The sequence below is a fragment of the Phalacrocorax carbo genome, chromosome 4 (assembly GCF_963921805.1).
Source record: "Phalacrocorax carbo chromosome 4, bPhaCar2.1, whole genome shotgun sequence".
NCBI classification, from domain to species: Eukaryota; Metazoa; Chordata; class Aves; order Suliformes; family Phalacrocoracidae; genus Phalacrocorax; species Phalacrocorax carbo.
This window is the reverse complement of record NC_087516.1, coordinates 878,525-898,182: the sequence shown is the minus strand read 5'-3', so window position 1 is coordinate 898,182 and position 19,658 is coordinate 878,525. Positions and strand designations below refer to the sequence as shown.

The 19,658-nt window shown below is 53.4% G+C and overlaps 1 protein-coding gene across 8 annotated transcripts in view; it reads right to left on the bottom strand.

Moving 5' to 3' along the window:
* Positions 1-19,658, bottom strand: part of DYSF (dysferlin) — a 109,279-nt gene that overhangs the window by 33,689 nt on the left and 55,932 nt on the right. For 5 of the 8 annotated variants that reach the window (XM_064448789.1, XM_064448787.1, XM_064448788.1 and 2 more), the window contains 5 exons: positions 14,204-14,266; positions 5,111-5,209; positions 4,264-4,392; positions 2,927-3,082; positions 1,065-1,156 (listed from right to left, as the gene is read on the bottom strand). In XM_064448789.1, coding sequence (XP_064304859.1) covers positions 1,065-1,156; positions 2,927-3,082; positions 4,264-4,392; positions 5,111-5,209; positions 14,204-14,266 — 539 coding nt within the window. The remainder of the gene's footprint in view (positions 1-1,064; positions 1,157-2,926; positions 3,083-4,263; positions 4,393-5,110; positions 5,210-14,203; positions 14,267-19,658) is intronic. The other 3 variants (XM_064448793.1, XM_064448786.1, XM_064448792.1) reach the window with 1 other exon arrangement.

Genomic DNA, 19,658 nt, shown 5'->3' with positions numbered 1-19,658 from the left:
GCGTTGCATTCGCCGTAGGAAAGGCAGAGCTGCCATCGCCGTTTGGCGGAGCGGGAGGGAACGGGCCGTCTAAGGCGCGCTGTCCTCCGTGGCCGCACCAGCACCGCCCTCGCCGTTCCTCCCCCTTTTCCTCCATCCTTGCAGACGGTGTATCTCCCTCTCCACCTTGCTTTGTTGGGAAGGTGGCACGGCCTTGGCATCCTGGGCTGGCTGGAGCTGCCTCAGGAAACCGGCTGGACACCACATGGAGTAGGGCTTCACCCCTCTTTGTGCTGGAGCATAACCTGCTGTGCCTAACCCCAGCTTTCCTGCGGGACCTGAGTGCGGAGGCTGAGCACCAGGTTTTCCTCCGCTCCCTCCGCTTCGCCTGGTCCCTGTGGTGTTTTCTGGCTCTTTTTTTTCTGAAAACAATGTTATCTTTTTGCCTTTTAGCGGAAGTTTGTGGCCCTGTCGTGGGGCAAACAACTCAACCAGCCTTTAGCACGTTTATAGATGATTTTCGGGGTGTTTGATTCTGAGGCGTCCCATGCCACAGCCTGATCAAGCAGGCCTCCTCTCATCATGACTTCTCTTCAGACTTCTAGCCAAAGTGCCTAAATGAGGCGCAGAGTTTCCCCAGCCTTTCCCTGCTAACACTGGGATGAGGCAGATGCCTCCTCAAGGGAATCTCAGGTCTAAACAACCCTCCTGACATCTCCGTTGATCACAGAGCGGACCCGGTCCATGCTCCACGGCTCAAAAGCCCCAGGGAGAAGAGGAACACGAGCCGTGGTGGGCGCGACGGTGGTCAAGCCAAGGCTAGACTCGCTTCAGCGAGGTTGGTCATGAGGCAAGAGCACGCCATGGAACCACAGAAGGGTTTGGGTTGGGAGGGGCCTTTAGAGCCCATCCAGCCCAACCCCCCGCACTGAGCAGGGACATCTTCACCCAGACCAGGTTGCTCAGAGCCCCGTCCAGCCTGGCCTTGAGCGTAGGTTGGAATGGGGAGCTCTGGCTGGCCCGGCCCTATTCCATCAGGGTGGCATAAAAAAATTGCACAGACTCCAAACTGGATCGAAACTTACTTTCCAAAGACAGGCTCCAGCGTACAGGGGAGGTAATTTTCTTGGTCATTTATGGATTTCTTTCCCACTGAAATCTTCACGTAGGGATCGCACTAAACATGGGCATGAAAATAAGTGCAAGAAAGAGTCACTGCACAGCAATATTGACGGCAAAGGAACAGCCCTGCCTGCCCTTGCCCCCGCAAGCGGGACCTCCCACCACCCTTGACAAGCGCCTATTTTCAAGGTTAGGACCGTCTGACCATTAGCTCCGTAATACAAACCTGTGACCATCAGCACGAGCTGCCTGCCCTGCATTTCCTTTCTGAGGATGACTGAAAGACCACTTAGCAGTGTGGGACAAGAGTCCAAGCCCTTCTGAGGCCCATGGGAGGGAAACGCAATAAAAAAAGCATGAAAAAAAAAACAATTTATGGCTTGTTCGATGGACTGGGCTTGCTCTGAAGTCCTCAGGACCTTCCTGTTTTCATCTGAGTCACCTACTTGGGGGTTCCATCGAGGTCACCATTTTTTAAGTCTGACTCGACTCAAAAATAGGTTTACAAATGTAGGGGACTAAAATGTCAAAGGAAAAAAATATTGTTTCAAAAAATGTGGCTCAAAACCGTTCATTTCCAATATGCTGCAACAAATTTTAAAAATAAATAAATAAAATGGAAGGATACTTTAACATAAAGTCTCATTGTGCATCTAAAAATTGCGTCAGATATTTTTACATTTTTAGCAAGTTTTTAAGCTTCTCTCTCACAACTAAAACTATTCTGAGAAACCAGCATAAGTTTGAAAAGTGGTTAAATTAACTTGAGTCAGCATTTCTGCCCGGGGAAGGGGAAAAAAAAAAGAAAAATAAAGAAACAAATTTGCCTAAAAGATGTCACCCAGCTTGAGCCCAGGGCCTGGAGAGCCCCACCATCTTACTGAGCTCACAATGAAATAAAAAAATTTAAAAATTAAAAAAAAAAATAAAACAAAAACACCAATGGCAAAGATGTTGGCTAGTTAAGCCCCCTGGAAAAAACACCCAGGCCAGGTTCCTCACCACTTTTCCTTGACTTTTGATTTTTTTTAAGAAGCGAAGGATGGAAAAACCAGTGCTGGGGGAAGGTCTGCAGTGTGAGGCTGGGCTGGGCACCCAGGGCTCTCCTCCTGTCTCCCCGTGACCGTGACGAGGTTTAGGAGACGTCACAGCACAGGGGGAAAGAGTGTGGGTCAGGCTTGGGCTGGTTTCGGTTTTCAGTGTAAAAAAAAAGCATTTTTTCTACACCTTTTTTTATCTGCAGCAGTCTCTGTCGGGAGATTTCTAAGAAATTGAAAACTTTCATTCCAAGTCCATTTTCAAGAACAGCAGATTAAAAAACAGGGGGGTTTGTTCATGTCAAAATATCTCCCATACTTTGTTTTAACTTTTTTCCCTCCTTCCCAGTGGCATAAAGAGAGTTAAGGATTTTTCCCTGAGTTTTTTTGCAAAATCAAACAAAATGCACATTTTCTTTTTGAACCAACACAATTTTCATTTTGCACTGAATTTTTCTTCCAGACTGGCAAAGCTTTGCAAAAAGCAGTCGTGTGAAAAACATGACTTTGTTTCCTTTGGCACCAAGGTTTAAAAAAAACCCTAATTTAGCTATTTTAACTAGCCCTTCTGAAAAATCCCTCAGGACGGAGGAAGAGTTGGCTCCTGGGATTCCCAGATGTTGCAATGGAGGCACAAAGAAGGGGTAGATTTTCTCCTTTTTGCTGTCACCGTGGTTTCTAAATTTTAAGCCATATATGCAAATTTTGATCAACTAGGGCTGACCCGTTGAAAGAGCCCAGCCCAGGAGCCAACACCGAGGTCCACCAGAGCATCCCCCAGCAGGTACCTTTCCATTGGTGTCCTTGGGTTGGAGGTCGAAGGCCCGGATGATGTAGACCCTGACAAGACACTCCTGGGGTCCTCTGGCCGGCAGCTGGTGGAACTGCCGGGGTGGCAGTGGGACTCGCGGGTCATCCGGGAGAGGGTAAATTTTGAACGAGCCCTGTGAAGGACAGATGAGTTTAGCTGTGCTCACACACCCACACGTGCAGCTGGGACCCCTGAGCTGGCTGGCAGCAACCGTCTGGATGGTTGCATAGAATCAGAGAAGGGTTTGGGTTGGGAGGGACCTTTAGAGCCCATCCAGTCCAACCCCAACCCATAAGCAGGGATGTCTTCACCTAGATGAGGTCGCTCAGAGCCCCGTCCAGCCTGGCCTTGGGTGTTCCCAGGGATGGGGCATCTACAGCTACCACAACGCTGGGGACAGAGCCCAGATCCTGACCCTCTACTGGGTCTACTAGACCAGGCCGTGTCCTGTCGGGCTCTTCACGGTCGAGGGGGCCAGGAGCGGGCGGCGAGCTGCCTGTGTCATTCATCCCTCGCCTGAACATCAGCGCAAACTGTTATAAGCTTGCACAGAGCCACTCCAGCCAGTCTGTCCCGTACCTCTTCTACTCCACTGTCCTTGGGGCCTTCACGCTATTAAAGAGGTGTGAAGGAGCCTTGCTATGAATCAGCCCCCCGAAGGTTTAGGCTGGGGCTGTCTCTGCAGGGACAGTTTTAAGGGTTCCTGAATAAGGCAGCTGGTGTCTGAGAGGGACAGGAGGAGGAGAGAGAAAATGCAAAAAAAAAAATTTACAAGTGTTTTATTCACCAGAGCTGATTTCTTCCCAGCGAAGTGGCAGGAATCAGTCTCTAGGTACTGTCTGGGGGAGAAGAGTGCTCAGTAAGAGCAGGAATTAAAAAAACCCCACACCTAGAAAAATTCTCTCCTCTTGCAAAGAGGCTAAAGGTTAAGAAGAGCAAAAGATGCATCGCTCCTCCTCACTGGACAGACACCTCCAAAGGGAGAGCCCTGAGCACCAGCTTGGCAAGACCATCAGTGCCCACAGACACCCCCACCATCGCCCCGGAGGAAGAAGCTTTTCCAACGCTCACATCCAGCGCTGGCTCCAGGTGGGTTTTTGCTGGAGGATGACGACACAGCCTAGACTGGGTTTGACGCAGGCAAGGCACTCACTGCTGGGAATACGGCAGCCAGACCTGCACAGGCAGGTTGTTCAGACCGGGCCCAGTGGTCTACTTTTACGGCCCGTTTCTCACTGAATTCCAGAAATAGTCAGTTGGCATCATCCCACCCAGCAGCAAGACCTGCCGCCCAGCAAAGAGAGACCATCACACCTTGAACTCCCCCACGACCGAGGGGTCGTCATTCGAGTCCTGCGACCGGCCGCGATACAGCTTGAAGGTGTGGCAGAAGTCAGAGAGATGCTCAAAGTCCTCCACGTTCTCCAGCTCCGTCTCGAAGACCTGGGGTGAGGAAGATGAGGGCAAGGGCAGGCACCGCTCCTGGGCAGAGGGGCACCACCAGCGTGTCCCCACCGATCTAGGACGAGGCTTGACCCTAGCTCCTGAGTCTGGGGAAACACCACCCACTGGGGCAGAGTCCTGGGACCTGTCACCCGTGTTGTCCCCCCCAGGACAGTGATGAAGACCAGACCTTCAGCAACCCTACAATAAATAAAGGCACATCACAAAAGACCCAGATTAACCCAAGGTGTCGCAGAGGGGTTTTCATCAGCCAAAGAAAGAGACCTTCCTGCTGGGAACGTTCTCCTTAAGACCAGGCAAGGTCTTCCCCATTTTAGTCCTATTTGGGCTCCTGTGTTAATTTTAGCAATTCTCGTAACAGGGCACCTAAATCTCCCTCTTCCCCAAGCGATCTCTGGCATTCCCTGTCGTTCCCAAACACTTTTCAGGGTGGCGGTTCCCCACCTTCTCTGCCCCTTGGAAAAGTGACAATTCCTTGAAGGCTGCAAAGTGGAAAGTTACCAGAAAGGGTTTTTACAAAGAAAACTGAGTTCTCAAGACAGTTATTTTTTAAAACAAAAGTACCTGCTCTCAGGGAAAAATGATCTAGTTTATATTTTTTGTCCTGCAAGAAAAAAAGCCTAAACACTAGAAACAAATCAAAGCTTGTGGAAAAGCATCATGGAGAGTGAAGGTCCAATAAGCCAAGGCCACTTACCTTCAGGGTGTCAAAGCCCTTCTCCAAATAGCAGCCGCATTTTTCCCTCTCTCCTGTGGAAGCATAGAATTTGCTCCACCAGTCAATGAATTCTTCCTCCTGGCGGCAAAGGATACCAAAGTTACCCATCTCCACGAGCAAACCCCAGCGATCAGCCACAGCAGCATCTCCCCTAATTGCTAGAGGTGAACTTCTGCCCTGTGCACCAGCCCCGTGGCCAGCCTGGGCTTGGGGGGTCTCTGCTCTGCCGAGGCGATGAACCCAACCGGCAGCTCCTCGCTCCCTCATTTCAAGGTGTTTTTGGGGATGCTTCCAGCCCAAATCCAGCTGTTGCGGCCACAGCGACACCACGGCCCTAGACCTGTCAGCAGAGAGGATGCTTCTCCATGGGAGGGTGAGGGCTCACAAGAAGAAATCTGCAGCATTTTTAGGCCAGGGGCAGATTTTGGCCAGTTTGGGTCGTGGTCTTCCCAGGATCTCAGCGCAGCACCAGGCAGGGGGATGAGACAACTTCACCCTTGTGCTAACAGCCTGAAATTCAGGGAGGACGCGAGGACTGCTCTTAAACTCAGCCCCTGGTTTAGGCTTTGCCTGGAAGGTTTTGGGGGTTCTGGGACAGAGACTGCCTTCCTGGTTTGTGTCCCGGCACCACCAACCTCCCCACCCAAACAAAGCACGTGGGCAAACAAATAAATGCATAGAATGCATACAGTTCCGCTAAATAACGCGGTCCTCGGGTGCCGCACCCCTCTCGGGAATAACGACACCCTCTTCTCATCGCTCTGAGGCCAAGAAACGGGCACCCCTCACCCGGCCTCAGGCCCACCGCCTCGCAGCACGCAGCCGCGGCACCGCCCAGGAGCGCTTCCCTCGCCTGCTCTGCAAACTGGAATCCAGCTCCAAGGACGGCGTTCCAAGAAGAAGGCCGGCTGCCGGCTTCAGCAAATGTATATATTTTAAAAGAGCACCGTTTTTTTTGAAATTTATACAAGCAAAGATGAAGGGGCTTTGACTGTGATTCATGAAACATTCCTGAAAAATAATGATGTCTTATTTTAGAAGTCCACAAAATTCCATCACACTGACCTAATGGAGGAATCATAATAGAGGTTTATTGGATTTATATTTTAAGCCAACGGTACAGGCTTTAAATTGCTGTCTTGAATAGACATTGTTTTTAATAGAAATATTACATAAATTAACTCTGAGGCCTCTGCTGCCTCCCTTTCTTTGAAAAAAAAAAAAAAAGAATAAAAAAAATTTGCCTTTCATCACTTCCCCTGTTTTATTGTTTAAAGAGCTACACTCTGACCATCATGGCTTTATTACGACATTCCACAGGTACTGAGTTACAAAGAAAGCACTTAAACTAATCTGACGACTTACCCATGGTATCTTCTGCAGCCCCAAGACAAAGAATTTGGTTAGATATTTTTGCTGATTTCTACTGATGTTACAGAAGAAAAAGGGGGAAGAAGGAGGAAAAAAGAGGAGGTAAAGGGAGCAGCTGGAATGTTAATAGCGAAGGACATTAATCCGTTTGCCTGCAAATGGGAAAGCCAGGGAAAGCAACGGCTCCACCACACCAGCGACTGAATTCAGGGATCTCGTTCAGCAGCCAGGCGACAGCCAAAATCGCCTCCCGTGTTTCCCCCTGGACGTGGCACGGGACGGCCCGCAGAGCCGGGGTCTGCGCCCCGAGCCCCGGCGCGGGCGGCCGAGGGGCCGCGAGCACCCTGCGCGCCCTCAGACAAATTTCCCGTGGACCCCGTGGGGCCGCAATGGGGCAGGCGCCCGCGGGTGGGCTTCGCTTGTGGGTGAATCTCACATTAAGTAACTAACGGCTAACGTTTTGCCCCGGGGAGGAGCTCGTTCAGACGCGGCGAGACGCCGTCACGGTTATGGGAAGGTTTGCTGTCTCCCCATCCCCGCTGGCTCCCGCTTCCCCCGCAGCCACGGCTCCCGTGGGGCAGGGACTGCCATCACGTGGGCCGGCGCCTGCATCCCAAACGCCCGGGACTGGAGTCAGGACTGCAAACATTTTCCCAGTCAGTACCGAGATAAAGTCAAGACCTTTCAAGCTCCCGGGGGGGTGGGGGGCCCAGATTTGGCATTTTCTGCTAAAACGGAAAGGTCAACATTTAACACAGGAGCAGCAGAAGAGGAGCCGGGACCATTTCACCAGGCAAAAGCCTGAATGGGACCATTTCATCAGTTTTCCGCCAGCTCCGTGAGGAAAGGGGCAGCTGGGGAGCCCCTTCAAGGGGCATCATGGAAGAGAGGAATGTCTTACGGCCAAAAGCACGGCCATTTCCAAAAAATAAAGAAATTCAGATTTAAAAAAAAAAAAGAAAGTCTTTAAAACCAGAATTTCACCAGCAGGCTGCAACTTCCCGCTTGAAACATTTCTGGGATTATGGCTTGGACACAGCGAAAGCACTCAGGCACATGCTTAACTTCAATCGAGTGTGCAAATCCCTCTGAAGTCAATGAGGCTCTTCAGACGCAGCCTTAAGGGCATTCTGGATCGGGCCTTCGGTTCAGCAGAGCCAGCAGCCGCGCTTACTTACCCCCTCCAGAAAGCAGGGGAGGAGGCTTAAGCTGCGCCTGAGCCCCGTGTCGGGCTTTTACCCAGGGCTGCGCACATTGCTCTTGAGGGTGTTGAAATTCTTCCCCCCTCTGGACCCCAAAACGCAGACCTGTGTCATCCCAGCTGCTCTCGGGATGTTTTCAACCTCATTTTGCTTCATCCAGGGGGGAATGCACCAGTTTTAACCTCATGTTTTTTGTCGGGAAGGCTGAGCCAGAGCAATTTTCTCCCCACCACCCAGGGTTTGCTGCAACTCCAAGCCCGTCTCATTGGATGCATTCCCAGATGGGGATAGCAGGAGTCCGGGCTGGTCCAGAACAACCCAATTTTCACAAAAATATGTTGAAATGGTCATTTTGGTCTGGAACAAAAGGAGGTGTGGAAACCTGAGAAGTTGCCACACAAGAGACGTACTGGCTTCTGGTGAAACTTAGTCCTTATCATCACCTTATAGGTGGGGGAAACTGAGGCACACACAGGTTAATGTCCAGACCAGCAAAGCCAGGAGAGCAGAGCAGGCATGAGACAACTGAAGTCTTAACACTTATGCTTGCTCTCATAGCGATCACACGCTCTTCCCTGCGGGAATATAGATAATTATAGAAATAATAAATATTACCTCTAAAGAAGCTACGCCACTGCCTCAGTCTCACATGTACTCGCACCTCACATCTGGGAGGCAGATTTCCTGCTGTGGGAAAGCTCTGCAGCTGGGATGGGAAGATCCCTCTAGAAACAGCTTGGACATTTATAGCTGCAGCTCCCCAGCTGTTTGTTACCACGCTTTTGCAGATGACACCCAGCGTCTCAGCCGTGGAGAGGGTGGTGTCAGCACCCTCATCTGCTCCAGCGCAAAGGCAGCCTGGTCAGCTCAGCTCCCTGCCCGCCTAAGCTAACCCTGCCCAGCCCTGTCCTTCCACGGGCACAGAAAACTCCAGCGGAGAGACCACGGCAAACAGCTGGCGAACACAAAAATGTCTTTAAACACCGCAGCTGCGCTCCTTGAGGTTTTCCAACCACATCCTAAATCCCTTTGCCGCGCTGCCTAGCGTTGCTCCAAAGGTCAGCGCGCCCAGGCAGGAAACCGAGCGGCTGGCTGCTGCACCAGGCATCCTCGGGGCGGTTCTGCAATGAAATGCCCGCAACGAAGCCCACCAGGCACCCACCACCCAAGCACGGTGCCAGCCACCCCCATGCCGGGGAGGCGTGTCAGCTTCTGCTGCCCGAGGGGCTCCATCACCTGCAGATGCAGCCCAGGAGCAGCTGCAGAAGTGCCTGGGAGGCAGCAAAAAAATCAGATTTTTCCTCCTAGGAGGCCACGTCCTGCCCAAGACGCTGGGGCGGAGGTGTCGCAGGCTGGGCTTGGCACCTCGCGCCTGCCGGGCCTCGGGCGCTGGAGGAAGCCTTTTCCAGGCTAACAACCTCCCTATGTCCTTGAAGTCCAACCTCTTCCCCAAAAGGGACCTGTCTTTGGGCTGTCCTTGGGTTAACCTGGTCCCTTCACCTGGGGCCTTCAGCCTCGCCCGGGGACCTGCAGCAGCCCCACAGAGCGGCTGCAAGAAGACTTGGCTTGTCCTTCCATTGGCCCTCAAGGCACGAACTGTCAGATGTTCACAAAGAGCAATTATCCCTTTCTGGCCGTTTCACCTTTTTTTTCCACCATGCTGTTAATTTTGCTCAGAATTGGACAAAACTGTTTGTTTCCAGTGGGGTTTTTTCCCACCCTGTTCAATCAGCCTACGTTTAGTCGCGTCCACCCAAAGGCAGCCTCCCACAGACCTTCTCGCCACCATTTTTCCTCTGTCCCGAGGTTTGTATTGGGGGAGGATTCCCCCGCAAGCCTGGCCAGTGGAACGCCAGCTTGCCGTGCAGACCGGCCCGGGAGGGCTTTCACCCGTCCCACGAGCATGCACCCAACACCGGGAGATAAAAACGATGGCAGGAACGCGCCGGGGGGCAACAGTGGGCTGCGGAGCAGGGTGGTGGCCGTTTTCGACGGGAGATATCCAACACCAAGAGCTCTTCCAACTAAGAGCAACAGGATAAACCTTAAAATATGTGCTCTGATTTGGATCTAGCAAACACAGCAAATAACAAATTATTCCAAATTGTTTACAGATTTTGAAATATTTTTTTTTTTTTGGCTTGGGTTGGCTTTGCTAACTTGTCATTTGACGGGTTATTTGTATTTTGTACAACCAAAGCGCCTCAAGCCAAGGTAACGTTACAAACAACTGCGTATAAAGCACCTTATAGCGCTTCTCGGGGGAGCACAGCAGCTCCTCGCTGCAGTTCCATGGCTCAGAGGCGTCTGAGGGCTCCTTGTGAGCTCCCCTCCTCTGGGAGATGCCCGTGAACTGCCTGGCTCCCGCTGCTGCCCCAGCAGGCTGAGGCTGGTGGAGGGCAGATCTTGCCAGAGCGTTTCACAGCCGGGAATGCAGGACTTGCGTGGGCATTAACCACGCGCGGGCTCCTCTGCGAAGGGTGCTGCACGGCTCCCTCCGCTCCCGCCCACGTCAGGGCTTTCACACTCACCCCACGGTTTCACTCAACAGGACTTGAAAGCTCGTTTCTTCTTCTCAGGGCCAGGAGCCTGTCTGCGCCTTCGATCCTGAGCCTGAGCAGGTTGGAGGACACACGGACAAGGACACCCTGCCAAAGGGGATTAGGGCCCTCGAAGGCCCTTGGTGGCCACAGGCGCTTTGCAAAATCATAGAATCACCACAGAATCGTTAAGGTTGGAAAAGACCCTTCAGACCACCGAGTCCGACCGCTAACCTGTCACTGCCAAGCCCACCACTAACCATACCCTCAAGCACCACATCTGCCCTTCTGTTAAATCCCTCCAGGGATGGAGGCTCCACCACCTCCCTGGGCAGCCTGTGCCAGGGCCTGACAGCCCTTTCGGGGAAGAAATTTTTCCTAATATCCAACCTAAACCCCCCCTGGCGCAGCCTGAGGCCGTTCCCTCTCGCCCTGTCACTTCTTACTAGGGAGAAGAGACCGACCCCTGCCTCCTCCCCAAACACACCTTGCTTATTCTTTGCTTGCACAAGCAGCTTTCTGGCAATTCCGAGCTTCAGCTGTTCACATTTTAAAGGGAACCTTCAGAAAAATGTCTGTATTTTCCTCTTGCCCTTAACAATCAATAACACTCCTATTTATTATTCGTACTGCCCTGGCACACGGGGACCCCGCTCGGGATTCGGCTCCCGTTGTGCTCTGCGCTGTAGGAAACCAGGAGGATGGGAAACTGCCCCAAACAGTTTCCATTTAAGTATTGCTCTGAAGGGAGATATCAAAAGCAGGCCAAAGGCATAGGGAGTTTTACAGTCCCTTGTTTGTAAGGGGATCCCGTTGTGACCAGCTGTGTTGGTGGCATCTACCTGAGCTTTAGTCAGGCTTCAGGTGACTAAATATGGGCTCTGGCCTTCGCCAGAGGTGACTGAACCTTCTGATGATGATGTCTGTGGGCTTTCCTCTGTCCTGCAGCCCCCTGCGCTTTCCCCAGTCAACACCCCTAGGGTCGCCAGGGCCTCATCCCGAACACCCTCAGGTCGGCCCTGGCGGCATCGTGGCAGAGACACAGAGGGCGACGGCACCTCCATCCCCGGGGCGCTCCGAGGGGACGCTGGCCAAGCCCAGGTGGGGCTCTCGGGATGGCCTGGCGGTTTGAAAACAGAACTTACAGGACAACAAAGAGGGGATCTGGTGGATAATTACGGAGGGGATTTTGTGGGTAGTTACAGAGTGCTCCTCCCAAGCACGGAGGGGGAAGTGGCTCATGAAAGAGCTTATTTTGACATTTGAAGAGGTCATGAATCTCTCTTTCGCTCTTTGAACTTGATTGAGTCACTTGAACTCCAGAGGGATGAGCCAGGATTTCAGCATGGCAGGAAGGAGACAGATCTGGAGCAGAGAGGTGGGTCTACGAGACGTGGGTATTGCAAAATCGTCTTGATTTTGCTGATGCCAAAGATTCTCAGGAGGGACAAGCGAGGGACCAAGGGCCGACCCTTGAATTTCTCTAGGAGGGCTTTCGCAAGACCTGCACCAGAGGAGTGCGACGAGAGGCCAGATTAGAAAGGGTTCATGAACGAGGTTATAAACAACAGATTAAGTGCTTGGATTTGTGCAGGCTCCAGGCAGAACCTGAAGCATCAGCTCTGGCAGCCCTGACCCGACGTCCCCACCACACCGTCACTTCTCCCCAGCCTTTACCCCACGGGGCTGCTGCCGCAGGGAGCGGAGGCGATGGCCACCGCCCTCCTTGGCGGCTCTCGGGGTCCCCCTGGCACTGCCTGCCCCATTTCCCAGAGCTGCTTCTGGGTCTGGGGTTTTTCAACGTTTTCTCAGCACACGGAGGCCACGCTGCCGGGGACGCCGATAACCCACACGCTCAAGGTGAAGAGAAAAAAAGATAACTCTTGTGGGCTCCACCAAGGGGATGGGCAGAGTGATCTGCGAGCTCAGCGCCCCACGAGGGGCAAGCCCACCACCTCCCACCACGCTCCCCCGCCTCCGGGTCATTAACACCACGGTTGGAGGCAGAACCTGGCGAAGTCCAGGAGCTCTCTCACACACCCCGCACCGGGCTGGATTTTTTTGGCTATAAAAGCTTTTTTCCTAATATTTAACCAGCTGCAGCCCCGGTGCCTCATTCCACAGCTCCTGCTTTCGTGCGAAGCTCCCCGGCTGTAAAGGAGAAGGAGATGGGAAGGAGGACGTGCATGGGCCGTCTCGGTGGCTCGCTTTCCAACACAGGATGGTTTCCCCCAGGAGGTGTCAGCAGCTCTCCGCAACGTGAGGTTTATTATATTTAATCACATTCTTGTAGGGCCCTGGTGAAGGCCAGGAAAATGGGTTTATTAGTGCCTAATATTCTGTTGCTTTTACTTTAAATTAATGGTTTGCAGCTTTTTTCTTTTTCTTTTCTTTTTTTTTTTTTTGGTAAAATTTTATTTGAACTAAACCAAAAACATGTTCACTTAAATTAAAGATGCTGATGAAGAGACGAAGGGGGAAGGCTATTTATGGAGCTTTTGTTTCCATACTCCGCATCCCAGCACAGCCACCCATCTGTGCGACGAAGGAAGCCGCATCAGTGAACAATGTTTTGTGGGTGCAAAGGATTAACAAGGTACTGGCGGGATGCACGTAGGGCCAACAAAGCACATAGCTATTTATTCTGGAGACGCAGGCTGGATGTTAAACACGCCTCCAAACCTATGCCAAGACCTACAAAGATGCCCATCGGGGGCTTCTGCACGCGAAAGCTGCCATGAAGCTGCAACCCGTCTCTTACGTGCTCCGCTTGTTTGATTTTTACTCTATTTTCAGCAAGTGAAAGCCCAATTTGCCTTTCCTTCCATCCCACACGGTCAGACCGTGAAAGGAGGCTGTTCCTCCCACGGGCACAGCATAAATAACCTCCAAGCTGACCTTCTTCCAAAGGTCTGGGCTGACTCACCGGCGTTGTACACCCCAGGGCTGAAGGGCACAGGCACCGCTCCGGGTTCGGACGGTGGGAAGGAGTCGCTGTTTATTGCAGCGAGGAAGTGGAAAACAACGCAACTAATTCTGGCCTGAAACACGCGGGAGGAACGTGCACGGCTCTTGGCAGGAATAGGCCGTGTCCTGTAACTCATGGGCTGGTATCAGGAGGGGTCTAAGAGGGGTGTCACAACCCTGCTGGGGATGAACTTGGGGTGCGGAGAAGGATTGCTCCTCCGGAAAGTCAGCCCTGAGAAAGCAAAGAAGCTTCGCTGCCCCTCGTACGAGATCCAGGAACATCCCAAACATCTCATTTTCTTACGGAAAACGCTCAAAGGGGGCAGGAGGCACTTTGCAAGGAGGGATCTGTCACTGCTCGGGCGCTGCCTGGCATCTCCCTCATCCCCACGCTTCGGGGACACCAGGCTGCGTAACTGCAAGAACCAGGACTGCGCAAAGTCCTGCTGACGAGAGGGAGCCTTCCTTGGGGCGAAACCCTCCTCCTCGCAGAAGGCCAACACCTTCTTAGCTCAACGTACGCTAACGTGACGGCTAGGAGTGGTCCCGGTGCCTGAGCTCGGACACAGAGGAGCACAGAAGTCCCATCAAGTCATCAGCCGTGGCACGGCAGCCACCCAGGACACACCACCCCCACGGAGTTCCCAGGCTCTGCTGGTGTGCACGGAGGAGCCAGAGGCTGTCGGGAGCACGTCTGACCTCAAGCACGTACGTAATTCAGCAGGCTCTGGAAGGACAAGAGGGAGGAAGCATCCTCATCCCTCCTCCCAAAACCAACCTCGTTTTCTATGGCAGGAGGAAAACAATCGCTGAAATGCACACACACCTGGAGCAAAATGGACTTTCCATTTTCCTGGGACAGCAAGGGCATTTTTCACAAAAAGAAGTGCCTCAATTTTTGCAGCTCTTTAAAAATATATACATATATGCACATATATCATTCATAACACCCCTTAATCAAGCAAGAAAGTTAGAAATTAAGCAATACATACATGAGGTTGGGCCCGAGAAGCTGGTATGTTAATTAATGCTGAGCTGGTCATACCCTCCGCAAGCTACAAATTAAAATGATTGGTTATCAATGGGGTTAGAGAAACAATGTTTAACATACATCAGCAAAAGCACAATTTAGGAGAAATAAAACGAAAGAACCCGACCAGCGCCGCCTTCCCCCTCCCCTGGGTTATAAGGTTGAGGTCTCCCCGGACAAGGCATCCTTGGTACGAGAGCAGGGTTTGGGTTTTCAGTGATGTTCATCAAAACGGGACTGGGTTTGAAAGGCTGCCGAGAATAAATGGGGTACTAAGGGGAAATGCAGCAAAAAAACACCGTTACAGAAAAGCTGCTAATATTTCTCAGCACAGGACAGCATCCCCTCCTGCAGACACTGAGGGCTTGCAAACACCCCAAGCCAAGTTCATCGCAGGAGCCAGGGAGGGATCTGACCTGGGGTGGTTTTAATAGAAAAGGATTAGGAGAGCTCAGGACCAAGGTCTGGTACAAACAAAGCGCCCTGCCCAAGCGCAGCCCGGCCTTGGCAAACCAAGAGCTGCCATCGCCCACCCCTGCCCGGGGCAAGAAGCAGCAGCTCTGCTTCTGTCTTGCAAGGTGTGTTTCCTTCGAGATGGAGAAGGGGCAGAAATGAGGTGTTCTCACCAGAAAACAGCTGGTTTAGAGCATCAGGCCAAGGCCGACAGCGGTCCCCCTGCTCGCCAGCTCGGGCTGGACCTCAAACACACTGCTTTTGACCCCATTGAACCAGAGCTGAAAACACTGAATTTTCAGCTGCTTCATGGGAGAAAGATTCCCCCAGGCTCAGTTCCCACCAGGACACCCACGGACCTCTCAGAGAGTAGTGGGAGACGGCCCCTCCGTGACTATTTTGTCAGAAGAAACAAATAGCTGCGGATCCCTCAGGGCTGCAGAGGGACCTCGTGGTTGTCCTTGCTGCTCTGCTTCCCATGGGGATGAGGAGCCAAGAGCGAGCCTGGAGAACAAGGGGAGCCTGCGGGTGCAGAGCAGGCAGGAATACAGGCAGGTCCACGCCTGGCTTGTGCACGCTCAGCCCTTGTAAATCCCTACTCCACGTGCATCTCCCAGAGAAGTAAAACTAGAAAGGCTTGGCCCAGGAGACCTTGCTGCAGAAAAATTGCTTTTCTACGAGTTTTAGGAGCTTCTTTCCTTTGCATTTGGTACCCATGATGTTCGCAGTTCATGTGCACATAGACTTGTTTTAAACAGACCTCGGGCTGAACTTCTCACCCCCCTTGGATGAGATGGACAACACACTCGGTAACCTCAGAGCAGGGGGGGTTTGCATCTGTTTGTTTTCTCTATTTCAGATGAGGACAACAAAGTGATCCTTTGTTCCAGTCATCCATCAGAGGACAGACCGAAGCCAGGCTTGGCAAGGAGGGAGAAGGGCTCTGGAGCCACACAGCGAAACACACCCATGCACACACGCACGGGCAGGAACAATCCTGGCTCCCGCTTCCAAGGAGAGCCGGAGGTACGGAGGCTGCGGCCCTGGGCACGAGCTCCTGGCCTGGGATCCATCGCCTTTCCCAGGGAGAAGGGGTAGGATGGCCTCTGCGGACTGGGACTCCTCCTTCACCCTCCAAACCTGGCCCCGGAGGGGAGCAGAGAGGGGTGGGGGGACCCCAGTGGCTGCGGGGTGTCAGACCACCGAACCAGAAGTCACCCAGCTCGTGTCCAACACCAGGAGAGGGTGGGCATGGGAGTACCAGCACCCAGGGCCAAAATTCAGAGGTTAGGGAGGGAGACGGTGGGAATTTCGCTTTGGCTTTCCAGGAACAAGCTCCCTCCACCCCCACTCCCCAAACAAAGGGCAAAAATGAAAGACAAACAAACAGAGAAGAATTAATCTGGGGTCAAACTGAATAATTCAATTCATTGCAGGGTGTTTTGTTTGCGAAGCGTTTGTTTCAGCGAAGAAATGTCAAAATCTTCCACTTTGAAACCGCTGCGGCAGAGTGTTTTGGCTTTGTCACGTCCCTCTCCCCCCCTCATCCTTTCACCTCCCATTTAAGCTGTTCCCTGAGCTTGATCCGAGTTTGCAGATGCTTTCAATAGGCTTCAAACTGCCCCAGGGCACAAAGTACTTATTGCAGGGCTGGGGTCCCTCCAGCTGCAAACCCCTGTCTCACTCCTACCCCCGCAGGGACCTCTGCAGCCCCCGAGCACCAAATGCTGTGCCCACTTGCACAAATGGGCGTGAGAGCCCCCGTCCGCAGCTTTTCTCCCCAAAAGGCCGACCCGAGCAGGTTTCCTGACGTCGCGATGAAGCCCCTGCAGGGTCTGGGAGAGCCGCAGCGCTGCGGAGCACCGTCCAGCTCCCCGTTCCCCCGGAGGGAAGAGCCGAGCTGCGCCACCCGTACCAGCCTCGGGAGCGCCGCAGGAAACCCGGCTCACTGCTTCTCCTGCCCGCGACTATTTTTGGGGAAGAAGGCCCTGCCTTCAGGTCTGGGGACTTTGCTAGGGAAATATTTTTCTGACCTTTGCTGGACATTTGGAAAATAAAAATTACATAATGCAATACATGGCGTCATTTATTTTGGTTAAAGGGAAGGCAAACACGAGCAAGAGCTCACCTCACTTCACTTTGCAACCTAAGGCTGAGGGGCCTCATTTCGGTGAGGCCAGAAGTGCCCCCCCTTTACCCGCCCCTCGCTTGCTCATTGCCACAGCCCTCCTCTTCCTCACAGGCATCCTCAGAGGGCAGAAGGTCGCTCACCTCTGTCCTCTGCACCCACCGCCCATAAATGCCTTCCTGGATGTTAATTGTCGGACCGAGCCCGAGTCCCCCCTAACGACGAGGTCTGCACGCAGGAAAGGGGAGGTGGGCTGGTTTTGTTCCAGACTGATCTAATTCTGTACCTCCCAGCCAAAACCTGCCCGGGGAAGCAAGTATCAGGAAGGAAGAGATACCCAGGATCTCCTCCGGGCAACGCTCAGGAAGAGCTTTTCAACAGGCAGCCCATGAGGGATCTCGCAGAGCATCAGCTGCCAGCAGCTTCTCCAGCCCAACACCAGCCAGAACAGCTTCCTCCCCGCCAGGGCTCACGCCGGGATCCTCCGTGCCCCTTGCTCCGGCAGCACAAAGAGAGGGACCGATGCTGCAGGAAGATGCGTCTCCCCCCACCTGCAGCCCCGAACCCCGTAACTGCTCTCCTTGCCCTGCAGCATCTCCAGGGTGGTGGCAGGTCCTCACCTCCGCCAAGAAGCAAACGGTGGCAGCGAGGATCTGCCTGCCAACAACCCTCTGTTCTCTGACGGGGGCCCCATTTCCTGGTCGTCACCTTCCAAAAATGCCTCTTTTGCCTCCAGGTCAGTAGGAAACCTCATTTCCTCCTGCCAGAGCAGAGCCTGGCCACCAGGGTCACCAAGGGCCACCCCTTGCTCGAGCAGAGCCACGTCCCTGCTGCTGGGGGCACATCAGTCCCGGTGACGGATCCCAGCGTGCTGCAGACGTGACAGCCATCCTAATTTTCAAAGCAAGTAGTGGCTGGAGAGCCAGCTGTACCAAGGATGAAACATCGACCTGCGCATCCCTCCGTGGCGTAGGGGTCTCCATCGGGACAAGGAGCACCCCAAAATCTCGGGGAAGAACTTCAGAGCCAGGGAAAGAGCGTTTTTCCGTGAATTTGTATAGAAAGCACATGTATTTCCAGAGAAGGGTGAGTGGCAGGGTGTCATTTGAAAGACAGACTTGGCACGGCGTCAGATGTGCCCACAGCTGCTGCAGGAGCGCTCAGATATCGCGCTGACTCCAGAAACTGGTAAAGAGCAGAAAGTGTGTCTGGAAAAGACCATCCAGAGCAAAGCTTTGGAAGGGATGGGACTTCGAGGAGGGTCAGCAACCGCTGCTTTCCTTCCTCCCATCACAACCTGCTCACGGGGGACCCACCAGCCAGCCCCGAGCGAGGACGGGCGCCTGAAACGCGTCCCCGTGGCCCTTGGGGCAGCTCTCCCTCGCCCTGCTGCTGCTGGGAGCCGCTCGTGCCAGGGTGGGAGGAGACGGGGGGGAGCAGGGCCAGCTCCCGTGGCGCCTGCGGTGACGGGGTGCTGCTCACGGAGCGACGGTTTCCCCACGACGCGCCGCCACATCTGAGGAGGGGATTAATTCTCGTTTGCAATTTAAGCAGCTCCGCCGGGCCAGGGCACTGCGCGCGCACAACAACAGAGCCTCCAACCTCGCCCCAAATTAGCCTAATCAAGAGCAGGTTTCGGGGCAGGCTCGGAGGAGCAGCAGCCTGCCCCCCCTCCTCCCATCTCTCCTGTCACTGTCTGCCACCTTCGAGCGCTCTGCGGACGTGATCGACACCCAGCGTGGTGCTGAGCTGCACGTGCAAGAGGTCCCTGCATACCATGATACTGCTCTGCCTCCCAAAATACTCCAAAAGACCCAAAAATACCCCAAAATACCCTGCCCAACTGCCTTTGCCTCTGGTTCAGCATCTCCAAGAGGTCCCACAGTGATGGAGGGGGCGAAAGCACAGCCTCAGCAGTGACGGGGGTTTGCACCTTCGGTTCCTCAAACGCAGGCGTGAGTGGGATGCTCCAGCGCGGGGAAGCAGAAGGAAAACTGCCACCGGCGGCCACGTCCAGGGCCGTGCCTGGTCCCCGCTGCTAGTTGTACCCCACGCACGGCGGCCTGATAAAAGTCGGTCCAGACACCCACACCGGGGCTCGCTGCGTGCACACGTGTCTGCCAGCGCCCGGGATCGCCGCCTCGCGCGCCCCGTGCCACCAGCAAGCACGTCCACGGCTAACGGTGGTCAAAAATGGGGAAGGAAAAAAAAAAGCTTTGAAGGACGATTTTTCATTTTATTTTCCAAACTAACTGCAACAAAAAAAAAGGTGGAAGCCAAAAGAATTTTGAAATTCTGCCATTTTTGGAGCTCAAATGTAAAGAAGAGTGTGAGCCCCGGGCTTCTCTTCCTTGCCTGGCCCTCGCCTCCAGGTGCAACAAAACCTGGGGAAAAACGGCGAAACGGTGGATGGGTGTCAGGGGGAAGCGCTGAAAGCGCTGCAAAATGAACACAAAAAACATTCTTGATTTTCCGCCCCTAGAAAGTGCCTAAAGAAAAATCTGTAAAAAAAAAAAAAAAAAAAAGATGCCTTTTCATTAAAAGGCCGTGGCAATCTGATCAGAGCGTTTCAAGCAACAGCGGGCACGGCCCTCTCTGCACCCAGCAGAGCCTTCGCCTGCGGCTCTCGTAAAGGATATTTATGGGAGGAAATTTTCCTCCCTTCACCTCCGACAAAAAAAGCAGCCACCGGGTTAATAAACCGCTGGCAAAACAAAGCAGGGGAATTTCCATTAAGCAGAGTGAAAGGGTAATTAGCGACTGGGCTGAAAGCGCCCGCCTCGTCCTGCTTTGCGGCAGCCAGCCCCAGCCCCGCTGCCTCCCCGCAAGAAAGCAG